The 13,359-nt window shown below is 41.8% G+C and overlaps 2 protein-coding genes across 2 annotated transcripts in view; one reads left to right on the forward strand and one right to left on the reverse strand.

Annotated features, from left to right (window-relative positions):
* cep128 (centrosomal protein 128) overlaps positions 1–228 on the reverse strand; it is a 28,735-nt gene extending 28,507 nt beyond the window's left edge. Inside the window, exon 1 of the mRNA XM_084150911.1 lies at positions 145–228. The gene's annotated coding sequence lies outside the window, so the exon portion shown is untranslated. The remainder of the gene's footprint in view (positions 1–144) is intronic.
* A 1,005-nt stretch (positions 229–1,233) lies between these two features.
* The window catches only part of LOC311108381 (thyrotropin receptor-like), a gene marked incomplete at both ends in the record, with an annotated part of 32,753 nt that continues 20,627 nt past the window's right edge, over positions 1,234–13,359 (forward strand). The window contains one exon of the mRNA XM_084151015.1: positions 1,234–1,427. Coding sequence (XP_084007141.1) covers positions 1,234–1,427 — 194 coding nt within the window. The remainder of the gene's footprint in view (positions 1,428–13,359) is intronic.

Below are 13,359 nucleotides of genomic sequence, written 5' to 3' on the forward strand. Positions count from 1 at the left end.
TACAACTGGGCTAACTATGGCTAGCTAACGTTAGCTAGCTAAACCAGCCTAGCTAAACAATTTTAAAAAAACTGGTTTTATTTGGAACCATCGGTAGCTAGCTAACTCAACTAAACACACTCTCAATATATTAGCTACACTTACCAGCATGAATTAGCAACATAGAAACCGTTAACAAGTCACTTTAGCAAGTGACAACTGAATAGGGACAAGCCAGTTTCTCTCTGCTATGGCAACTTGAACTGGCCGCCAAGAACAGGAAGACAACAAGAGCTGAACGGTTTCAAATGACGTCGGGAGTTGTAGTTTTTAAAGTTACCTCAGTGACGGAATTATGTGTGAATCACATTCTTGAGAACTACATTGTCCGAAACTTGCTCTGGGGACATGCATATTGCGCCACTGCGACCGCTCTTTGGATTACAGCGCAACGCCTCTAGTTAGTAGGAGGCTACTGATATAATTAAGAAGATAAGAAGATAAGACTTTGTTTGTTTATTTTATGTAGGCTAGCCTATGCCTGTTATCTATAGTCTACAAAATGATAATGATTATAATTTATTGACAATTAATCATTATAATAGGTTAGTAGCTCAATTAATGAGTAGGCTGATAATATTGTGAACTTTAGCACACATTATTACATTTTAGTCATTTAGCAGACGCTCTTATCCAGAGCGACTTACAGGTAGTGAATGCATAAATTTTTTATACTGGCCTCCCGTGGGAAACGAACCCACAACCCTGGCGTTGCAAGCGCCATGCTCTACCAACTGAGCTACAAGACATGATTGTAATGTGGTGTTTTAAGGATATTTAGATGCTTTAGCTTTATGATATGAAATTGTATTTGTAGGATAGCCTATATACTTTATAAAATAGCCAACAGACCATGAGGTAAAGAAAATGCAATATCTTAAATTCCCCTACTTAACACAAGAGTGTCTCAGAAGTCTGTTGTAGACCCAATCCTTAAAAAGCAAGACTAAATCCACACCGCAGAGAGTATCCCCAAGCATCTCCTCTCGCCGCTCTCTCACACGACACGGAGAGTCAGCGGCCAATAAGAAAACTCAGTATAATTACACTGGGACGAGTCGAGTTCATGTGCTGAAATTTATGACATAAACAAAGTAACGTGCTTCAACTTCAGTTTGCCGCGGGCGTCAGGTGAGAAGGTATCCGTCAGTGCCTGAAGTGCTTTGAAATTACTTTAGATATTTTTTTTAAGAGATGACTGAAAACGACCGACACCGCTTGCAGGTGATAACATGTGCGCTGTTTACCCTCTTCACGTTACCTATCAAAACCTTGGGGGACTCCGACTCCTGCCCCACTGATTGCGAATGCTCAGAGTGGAAGACTTACACTATCTCCTGCTTTGACATTGATGTCATTCCCACATTTCCTGCAAGCACAGAGACAATGTAAGTATCTGTTTATACATGCTTATTAGGATTGATGTCTCAGTGATATTGAGCTGTGTGTTTGTGTGTGTGTGTGTGTGTGTGTGTGTGTAAAAAATGAAGAATATACAGGATTGAACTGTATGATTTTGAGATATATTCAGAAATTAAACTTCAGAAACTATTACCCTATATGTACAAAAGTATGTGGACACTTGAAATTAGTGGATTCGGCTACTTCAGCCACACCCGTTGCTGACAGGTGTATAAAATTGTGCATACAGCCATGCAATCTCCATAGACAAACATTGGCAGTAAAATGGCCTTACTGAAGAGCTCAGTGACTTTCAATGTGGCACCGTCATAGGATGCCACCTTTCCAACAAGTCAGTTTGTCAAATTTCTGCCCTGCTAGAGCTGCCTCGGTCAACTGTAAGTGCTGTTATTGTGAAGTGGAAACGTCTAGGAGCAACAACGGCTCAGCCGCGAAGTGGTAGGCCTCACAAGCTCACAAAACGAGACCGCCGAGTGCGTACAAATCATCTGTCCTCGGTTGCAACACTCACTACCGAGTTCTAAACTACATCTGGAAGCAACGTCAGCACTAGAACTGTTCGTTGGGAGCTTCATAAAATGGGTTTCCATGGTCGAGCAGCCGCACACAAGCCTAAGATCTGGAGCAGTGGAAACGCGTTCTCTGGAGTGATGACTCATGCTTCACCATCTGGCAGTCCGACGGACGAATCTTGGTTTGGCGGATGCCAGGAAAACGCTACCATAGTGCCAACTGTAAAGTTTGGTGGAGGAGGAATAATGGTCTGGGGCTGTTTTTCATGGTTCGGGTTAGGCCCCTTAGTTCCAGTGAAGGGAAATCTTAACACTACAGCATACAATGTCATTCTAGACAATTCTGTGCTTCCAACTTTGTGGCAACAGTTTGGGGAAGGCCCTTTCCTGTTTCAGCATGACAATGCCCCCATGCACAAAGCAAGGTCCATAGAGAAATGGTTTGGCGAGATCGGTGTGGAAGAACTTGACTGGCCTGCACAGAGCCCTGACCTCAACCCCATCTAACACCTTTGGGATGAATTGGAACGCCGACTGCAAGCCAGGCCTAATCGCCCAACATCAGTGCCCGACCTCACTAATGCTCTTGTGGCTGAATGGAAGCAAGTCCCCGCAGCAATGTTCCAACATCTAGTGGAAAGCCTTCCCAGAAGAGTGGAGGCTGTTAAAGCAGCAAAGGGGGGACCAATTCCATATTAATGCCCATAATTTTGGAATGAGATGTTCGACGAGCAGACTTTCGGTTATGTAGTGTATATAGACACAGAGATAATCAAGCACTAGATCATCTAAATGACTTCATAGGCTATTATTTTCAAGAGATATAGCCTTTAGCCAGTAAATGTGTAAGGACAAAATGAACACATCATTGATTAAACAAGTGAGTAAATCAGTTTCTCTGAATCAGCATTGTTTGTTATCAGTTTTTCCCAAAAACATTTCAATAACCTTTTAGTGTTAGGGTTTGTCATTGTGTATTGGCTGCAGAGAAAAGAGAGGATTGTGGCTTTGATATTAATACCTCTATTAAAGTATATACCTATTTTGCCCCTGAATCCTTAACGTATTATCCTGCTATTATTCCTTTATCTGCACATGCCAGAGCATCCTAAACGCTGTGACACTGAAAGTGGCCAATGAGTGGCACTGGGGCTTTGCTAGGGACTCTGGGTAAAGAGTCAGGATTTGGAGATCTCTGGCTCTGGGCTGCATCTTAAATGGTACCCTATTCCCTAAAGTGCACTACGTTTAACCATAGGGCTCTGGCCAAAAGTAGTGCACTCTATAGGGAAAAGGGTGCCATTTTGGACGCAGCTCTGGTCCTGTCTTGGGTGAGAACAGCAGGGCAGACAAGAAGGCCATGTCCACTTCACAGGATAATTATCGTCATGATAACTTTATTTGTAAAGCACCATTGTCTGGAGATGCACTCATGAGTATCAGATGTCACAAAGCAGAGGGAGATATCTTTGGTAGGCTATTGTGCAAAAGCGACCATTTCATTCCTTACTCTCTCTTATCCTTCTGGTGACTGGGGCATCTGGTGTGTCAGGCATGGGGAGGCATCAGGGAGGGCAGGGCAAGGGTTTGTGGGGCATGGTGGGTCTACAGCCCTCGTCTGGCTGTGCAGGTTTAGGTTCAACAATACGTGTGATAATCTACATTCTGCTCCAGTTTGTTTTACCAGTATGTTGAGAAAACATTCCTCTGTTACCCATTCTTCAACCGTCCCCCTCCTCCCCCAGCCACCATCTCACGGTCTCCCCAGGACACCCATCACATGAAATTATGCTCTAATCAGTGCCCCAATTCATCTGCCCAGACGCCCCCGCGATGCCACCGCATTCTTCACCCTCGCATAGCTTGCCCAAGCCCACCAGGAAACAAAAGACTAAAAAAAATATCTCCCAAAATATCTCAAAAAGTTGAATACAACCCAGCCCAAAATAGCCATCTGGCAACCTGTGTGTAAGAAAGGGATGTTCTGATAGTTTAGGCATGAAGATGTTGTACTGTACACACTGACAGGGGCACAACGTTGGAGCTGAACACAAGGTCCCTGTCTCTTTTGTGTTACCACTGTGGCTAGGTCCCTCTCTCTCTCTCAATTTCAATTTCAATTTAAGGGGCTTTATTAGCATGGGAAACATATGTTTACATTGCCAAAGCAAGTGAAATAGATAATAAACAAAAGTGAAATAAACAATACAAAATGTACAGTAAATATTACACTCACAAAAGTTCCAAAAGAATAAAGACATTTCAAATGTGATATTATGTCTATAAACAGCGTTGTAACTATGTGCATGTACTTAAAGTACAAAAGTCTCTCTGTCTCTCTCTCTGTAATACTGCTGGTTCCCTACAAGAGGTTGACATATCAGCACATTGTCGATTGTTTCTTGTAGTGCATGCTAATAAAAAGTGTGTACCATATCTTTGTGAGTGCACGTGCAGATGTGTGTGTGTCACAGGGGTAAACCTGAATAGAGTACTCTCTGTCTGTGTGTGTGGGGGTGTATTTTTGCAGGTCTTGTCCATTCGTTGAAGAGCTAGATAAGAGGTAGAGGTACGGTGGAAAGGAAAGCAGAGACACACTTTAAAAGCCTGTGTAGCGTGACTGCTAGCTCTCCCACACCAGACGCTGGGCCTGCTCGATGCACTCAAATACAATATTTACTTTTCACAGCACATTTCTCAAACACCCAGAGAGAGAGTGCCATTTGAGAATAATTAGGGATATTTTTTTTTTTCAAGAGAGGGAAAAACCCACAATAACTTCAGTCTCCTAACACTGGAATTCTTGGATTCATTCTAGAATGAGAACTTATTTAGATCCAGGTATCCATTGTCTATAAATCCCACATAGATTGTAATTAGGGGTGAGATTGACTAATTTAGCTATTAAGAATCGATTCCCAAATGATTCCCAAATGATTTTTAAAGTAGTCACTGTGTGTCTAAAGGGTAATTAATTAATTATAGGAAATTACCATGACTAATAATTATAAGCACTGAACTGTGTAGTATGTAAAGAAATAGAGCCTGTTAGAATTAATTAATGACTTCAAACTGTAAACTATTTATATTTGATCATCTGTTTATTAAGGTTTAGGAAAACAAACATTATAGTCACAAAAGCGATATTCATAGTTTTTTCATTACTTTCTGCTCAAAATACAGTTACAGTAACAGAAAAACAAACGGAAGAGGAAAAACACTGAGCCCAGGCACTACATAACCTAACACTTGATGACAGGTGTAGTGGTGGAGTACAGATTGAAGGTTTATCCTAGGCCTACACCAGTGGAGGTCAGTGACAATTTTTTCTTCATGAGCATGGACTTATTTCTATTATAGCATATTGGATGACTGTCATTCGTATTCCATTTACCCAGTTCAATGTAACATCGATAGGTTTAGGCTACTACATGATACTCAAAATTTCCCTATACCCATCATGAGGTTGCTACAACCTAGCCTATGAATTACATTTTACAACGTAGGTGCACACATGTCGAGAGGAAGATTTGAGGTGACAGACAGTGACACATGGAAAGACAGTGACACATTCAATACCCCCTTGCACACTCTTGCCTGCATCTAGCTGATCTAGGGTGTAATCATTAGTCACACAGTTGCAAACGAGAGTTTCTATTGGACAAATTCAGGTACTGTATGTTTATCCCCGTTTCGTTTCGTTTGCTTCCATTTAAGAAACATTTTTTAACGAAATCGTCTGAATGAATACACCCCTGATCACGCGTAAACACAGTTCACTTTCATAGCAGCCACATTGTATTCCTTCTCGCATCTATACGCTCTCCCCCTCTCACCTTTTCCCTTCATTTGTGGACTTCAATGCACAACACATCAGCTGTATGTGACCAGGTGAAAAAACCTTTCCAAGCCAAACCATATCAAAACCGCTACACACAGCCCACATCGTTGTCACAATATTAGCTAAAGTAACGTCATAGGTAACATAGCTAATAGAACTAACGAGTTAGTAAACCCGCTACAATCATGCAGTAACCTTACAGTGTATAGTCAGTACGCAGTTTAGTACTTGTACCAGCGGGCCCCGGTGGCAATAAATTAGTCAAACTGAAAGTGAAAAACAAAATACAGTCTCTCTCTCTTTCTCTCTCTCTCTCTTGCGTTTCCTTCATTTTTGAAGAAATTATCATTGTCTTTCTCTCTCTTTGAGACAACTACTCACCACATTTTGAGCAATGCAGTGTTAGCTAGCTGTAGCTTGTGCTTTCAGGACTAGATTTATTCTCTGATCCTTTGATTGGGTGGACAACATGTCAGTTCCTGCTGCAAGACCTCTGATAGGTTGCAGGATGACCTCCGGAAGTTGTCATAATTACTGTGTAAGTCTATGGAAGGGGATGAGAACCATGAGCCTCCTAGGTTTTGTATTGAAGTCAATATACCCAAAGGAGGACGGAAGCTAGCTGTCCTCCGGCTACACCATGGTGCTACCCTACAGAGTGCTGTTGAGGCAACTGTAGACCTTCATTGCAAAACATTATATTATTATTATTTAGTATAGTTTTATCTAAAAATGATAACTTCTTTAATGTTTTACAATGTTTATTTTTACGAAATTCACTGAGGAGGATGTTCCTCCCATTCCTCCTCTGAGGAGCCTCCACTGGCCTCCACTTTACATGATTAGGGACACTTTTAGGATTTTAAGATTGAGTACAGTTTGAGGTTGTACACTGCCACTTACTAAATAATTAAGGCCAATCATTAAGACCATAAATAATCCCAGTATTGCACCATCATTCTACAGAGAGAGAGAGAAAGAGAGAGAGAGAGAGAGAGAGAGAGAGAGAGAGATCTCATAGTAAACAACACCAGCCATGTTGTCAGCCCCTCTGTTCTGACACCTTTATAAATTACGAGGGTTTTCCCCTCTTCAAACCTTCTCTACTGACTTTGTTTGTTTTCACAGCTTCCTCTCTTGAATGACAAATTGAGGGAGTCATTTTCCCCTAAGGCCTGTAGGATGCTGATGGTCTACCCTCTGTGCCTCCAGTGTAACACTGGGCTGATTATTATGGTGTGTGTGTGTGAGTGTGTGTGTGTAGTAGGTATCCAGTGAAATGACTCAACACATTGTGATGGTGTATGGTGATGGAAGTCTGCTCTGTGTACCTCTGTTTGTTTGAATTTGTCAAAGCGCTGCCGTGCTCTACGCTGCCACTGACGAACCCCCTGATGAACCGCCAGCTCTCAGCTCTGAATTAGTCTATTGTTTCACCAAATTGTTCTGGCATGTCACCCCCCGCCTCCTTGTCCCATCGTCCCCTGTTTCGATACAATCTTTCCAAATTAGTAAAGATTGGTGTTAAAATAGTTGTCACATGGGAGTAGAGAAGGGTAAAGGAAAAGTTACATGAATGTCACACATGCTTAGCAGAGAAGTGCAGGTGTTCTGAGCAGACACTTAGGCACAGTGAAGTAGGTCTATGGAGTGTACGGCTCCATTACTATCTGAGTCAGAAGTCTAAAGAGGATCTCCCTTTTCGTTGGCTGAAATTATTTTGGGGAAATGATCTACTGAGGGAACTATTTATCCTAGTGAATAGCATTTAAATAGTGTTTCTTATATAGGCTTAAACTGATACTAGGGGCTCAATTTAATCCGTAGTGCTGAAGATCCGCACTGTAGCGCGATTGACATTTAAAGGTTCTTTCCGATTGAGCCGACATATGCAGCGTTTACTGTGAAGGCAGTCTCTGCGAACATGGGAACATTGCCTTTACATTTCTATTGCACTATGGCGCAGATCTTCAGCGCTACAGATTGAAACAAGCCCTAGGTCCAATAGCTAGCTCAACTACCTCCACTACGATGAACTATTGCAAAAAAAAGAAAAAGTGTGATAAACCACTAATAAACCACTTTTTAGTAATAAAACATTATAACCCAGTGTGTTTACCCCCAGCCCCCAGGTCATAGGTGTAAGCAGGGCCAGACGTTGTTTGGTTTGGCTGAGAGCTGAGGGGTTAGGTCCAGGTCCACTCCTACATACTCAGACCCAACGTTTTGTTTTCCCCTCATGTTCCTATGACAGGGTTTACACCATACACTTCAAAGAACCCTTTCATCCAGCCCTGCATTGCATGGAGAGAAAACCTAGTAACCAGAAACATACAGTCTATCTACCAATGTTGGTCTGGAGCCGACCCGGGTTAACCCCGGCCGAGGCCTACTTCTCTGTATGTTAAGGATTTTGTTTGATTCTATAACAAATTTGTAATACTGACAATTCTGAAATCAAAGCAATCGACAGTCTTTGGAGTGTTGATGAGCTCGTACCCTCACTTGCCCTCTTTCTTTGTCTCCAATCCATGTTTCTCTCTCTTTTCACTGTTGGGTCTACTTTTCAACTCCAAGATGAATCCATGTCTTCAGCACTCTTGCGTTTGTCTGCTCTGTTGCACGCACAGTTTACAGTATACAAAGTGTATGATGAGTGTTTTCAGGGCATGCTTATAGTCTCTGCAGACTGACTGAACCAGCACAAGGACAGGGTTGGGGTTAATTCCACAAATTCAATTTCCTCTCCCTGTAAATTCCATTTAATTAATTTCAAATTCCAGGTCTGTCTTTAAATTCAGAGATAATTCAATTCCTCTCAATTCCAATGATTCATTTCCCAATTCAATATTATCCCCAACAATTCCACAAATTCCAATTTGAATTCAATTCCCTCAGGCTTTCAGGATGATCATGTCACTGTTCAGACAGCCTAGCTTTACTTGAAACATAGAAATACAAGTTCAATTGAATTAAACTCAAATTCTCCACTTCATCAGTGAATTCAATAATTGAATTGGAATTTATTGGAATGACCCTAACCCTGCACAAGGAGATCTATTATGTTAACATAAGAGCCAGGGATTAGTGCAATTTACGCAACTGACCGCAATGGGCAGGGGGACATTTTGAATAAGTCTATAGCTTATCATTACAGATTGTTATTGTTACAGATATGATAGCTACACTGGAGGAGGAAGGTATAATGCTATTGATTGAAATACTATAGCATTTTCTTTCTGTACCAATGGGTTCAAACAACTGTAAATGTAATCTTAAATTTGTCAACTTTACATGGATCTGTAAACTTTATATTGATCAGTACTCCTGTATGTCTCTTCCCAACACAGTCTCACACTCAATTCGTGTGTCACGTTTGTTTATTGACGGGACAGACCAAGGCGCAGCGTGATATACGTACATGTTTATTCAACTAAATAAACACACGACAAAACAATAAACGAAACAAAACGTGAAGTAGATACAACAAACCTTAACCGGAACAAGATCCCACAACTAGACAGTGCCAATAGGCTGCCTAAGTATGGTCCCCAATGAGAGACAACGAGCGACAGCTGCCTCTGATTGGGAACCACACCGGCCAACATAGAACTATACATACTAGATCCCACACATAGAAAAAGCACAACAAGGAATATACACACCCTGACTCAAAATACACTGCTCAAAAAAATAAAGGGAACACTAAAATAACAGATCCTAGATCTGAATGAATTAAATAATCTTATTAAATACTTTTTTCTTTACATAGTTGAATGTGCTGACAACAAAATCACACAAAAATGACAGTCTGTTGGTGGATGGAGCGAGACATGATGTCCCAGATGTGCTCAATTGGATTCAGGTCTGGGGAACGGGCGGTCCATAGCATCAATGCCTTCCTCTTGCAGGAACTGCTGATACACTCCAGCCACATGAGGTCTAGCATTGTCTTGCATTAGGAGGAACCCAGGGCCAACCGCACCAGCATATGGTCTCACAAGGGGTCTGAGGATCTCATCTCGATACCTAATGGCAGTCAGGCTACCTCTGGCGAGCACATGGAGGGCTGTGCGGCCCCCCAAAGAAATGCCACCCCACACCATGACTGACCCACCGCCAAACCGGTCATGCTGGAGGATGTTGCAGGCAGCAGAATTTTCTCCACGGCGTCTCCAGACTCTGTCACGTCTGTCACGTGCTCAGTGTGAACCTGCTTTCATCTGTGAAGAGCACAGGGCGCCAGTGGCGAATTTGCCAATCTTGGTGTTCTCTGGCAAATGCCAAACGTCCTGCACGGTGTTGGTCCTGCACACCTGTGGACGTCGGGCCCTCATACCACCCTCATGAAGTCTGTTTCTGACCGTTTGAGCAGACACATGCACATTTGTGGCCTGCTGGAGGTCATTTTGCAGGGCTCTGGCAGTGCTCCTCCTGCTCCTCCTTGCACAAAGGCGGAGGTAGCAGTCCTGCTGCTGGGTTGTTGCCCTCCTACGGCCTCCTCCACGTCTCCTGATGTACTGGCCTGTCTCCTGGTAGCGCCTCCATGCTCTGGACACTACGTTGACAGACACAGCAAACCTTCTTGCCACAGCTCGCATTGATGTGCCATCCTGGATGAGCTGCACTACCTGATCCACTTGTGTGGGTTGTAGACTCCGTCTCATGCTACCACTAGAGTGAAAGCACCTCCAGCATTCAAAAGTGACCAAAACATCAGCCAGGAAGCATAGGAACTGAGAAGTGGTCTGTGGTCACCACCTGCAAAACCAGTCCTTTATTGGGGGTGTCTTGCTAATTGCCTATAATTTCCACCTGTTGTCTATTCCATTTGCACAACAGCATGTGAAATGTATTGTCAATCCATGTTGCTTCCTAAGTGGACAGTTTGATTTCACAGAAGTGTGATTGATTTGGAGTTACATTGTGTTGTTTAAGTGTTCCCATTATATTTTTGAGCAGTGTATAAGAGTCCCCTGAGTCAGGGAGTGACATCGTGCAAATATGTACAAAAAGTATTTCAGCAGATTTTGTGCGTTTTTATGTGTTGTTGTGTTGCTTAATTTGTGTGAAAAGACTTTTCATAGGAAAAGACACACATTTTTGTGCGACTTCATTCATAGGAAAATACATTTTTTGGAGGCAAACTTCGGAACAATCTTTTGAAAGTTATTAGAGCAATGCATGATGGGCAATGGTGTTCTACACTGTCTTTTTTTGTGTCCCACATTTATTTATATAAAAAAAGAAACGTGTTAACAACTCAATATTGTTAATCAACCAGGTTGTCACCAAAATAATTATAATATAATAGTAGCCTTACGTAGTTTTTTATTTTATTAATGCCAATACTTTTTTCTATGCTTGTTTTCGCTTAATACTTTGGGATACTGCTGCACTTGTAGTCAGAAAGTCCCTTTTTTTGAGTAGGCAACAGTAGGCCTACATGGTTTTCTTCATAACTCATTTCATATTTCGTGGAGCCTACATTACACAGTTTTCTTAATAATGCATTTAATACAAGGCTCCACTTTTTCATGTACATTACACCATTTTATACATTTTACATTTTACATTTTAGTCATTTAGCAGACGCTCTTATCCAGAGCGACTTACAGTTAGTGAGTGCATACATTTTTCACAAGGCTAAGTCGAATTTTAAGAGGGTTGCCAGATTGGAAAATAAATAAATACATATACAGTGGGGAAAAAAAGTATTTAGTCAGCCACCAATTGTGCAAGTTCTCCCACTTAAAAAGATGAGAGAGGCCTGTAATTTTCATCATAGGTACACGTCAACTATGACAGACAAATTGAGAGAGAAAAATTCAGGAAAATCACAATGTAGGATTTTTTATGAATTTATTTGCAAATTATGGTGGAAAATAAGTATTTGGTCACCTACAAACAAGCAAGATTTCTGGCTCTCACAGACCTGTAACTTCTTCTTTAAGAGGCTCCTCTGTCCTCCACTCGTTACCTGTATTAATGGCACCTGTTTGAACTTGTTATCAGTATAAAAGACACCTGTCCACAACCTCAAACAGTCACACTCCAAACTCCACTATGGCCAAGACCAAAGAGCTGTCAAAGGACACCAGAAACAAAATTGTAGACCTGCACCAGGCTGGGAAGACTGAATCTGCAATAGGTAAGCAGCTTGGTTTGAAGAAATCAACTGTGGGAGCAATTATTAGGAAATGGAAGACATACAAGACTACTGATAATCTCCCTCGATCTGGGGCTCCACGAAAGATCTCACCCCGTGGGGTCAAAATGATCACAAGAACGGTGAGGAAAAATCCCAGAACCACACGAGGGGACCTAGTGAATGACCTGCAGAGAGCTGGGACCAAAGTAACAAAGCCTACCATCAGTAACACACTACGCCGCCAGGGACTCAAATCCTGCAGTGCCAGACGTGTCCCCCTGCTTAAGCCAGTACATGTCCAGGCCCGTCTGAAGTTTGCTAGAGTGCATTTGGATGATCCAGAAGAGGATTGGGAGAATGTCATATGGTCAGATGAAACCAAAATATAACTTTTTGGTAAAAACTCAACTCGTCGTGTTTGGAGGACAAAGAATGCTGAGTTGCATCCAAAGAACACCATACCTACTGTGAAGCATGGGGGTGGAAACATCATGCTTTGGGGCTGTTTTTCTGCAAAGTGACCAGGACGACTGATCCGTGTAAAGGAAAGAATGAATGGGGCCATGTATCGTGAGATTTTGAGTGAAAACCTTCCATCAGCAAGGGCATTGAAGATGAAACGTGGCTGGGTCTTTCAGCATAACAATGATCCCAAACACACCACCCGGGCAACGAAGGAGTGGCTTCGTAAGAAGCATTTCAAGGTCCTGGAGTGGCCTAGCCAGTCTCCAGATCTCAACCCCATAGAAAATCTTTGGAGGGAGTTGAAAGTCTGTGTTGCCCAGCGACAGCCCCAAAACATCACTGCTCTAGAGGAGATCTGCATGGAGGAATGGGCCAAAATACCAGCAACAGTGTGTGAAAACCTTGTGAAGACTTACAGAAAACGTTTGACCTGTGTCATTGCCAACAAAGGGTATATAACAAAGTATTGAGAAACTTTTGTTATTGACCAAATACTTATTTTCCACCATAATTTGCAAATAAATTCATAAAAAATCCTACAATGTGATTTTCTGGAATTTTTTTTCTCATTTTGTCTGTCATAGTTGACGTGTACCTATGATGAAAATTACAGGCCTCTCTCATCTTTTTAAGTGGGAGAACTTGCACAATTGGTGGCTGACTAAATACTTTTTTTCCCCCACTGTATATATCACTGTTTTGGTATTGCTGGGTATTTGATTGGGGAATGGGGATACATTTTTATGATGGGAAATTATAATACACACCATAATACACACATGCACACAAACACTCACACACATACTGTATACACACACTCACTTTGTTTGTACTCATGTTATAGCCAACTCTTGAGTTTTGTATGAATTATTTTTAATAAAATATTTGTATCTAGTTGTCATGTATTCATTATCTTTAACTGGTTAAAT

The sequence above is a fragment of the Coregonus lavaretus genome, assembly GCF_964263955.1.
Source record: "Coregonus lavaretus genome assembly, chromosome: 33".
Classification (NCBI taxonomy): domain Eukaryota; kingdom Metazoa; phylum Chordata; class Actinopteri; order Salmoniformes; family Salmonidae; genus Coregonus; species Coregonus lavaretus.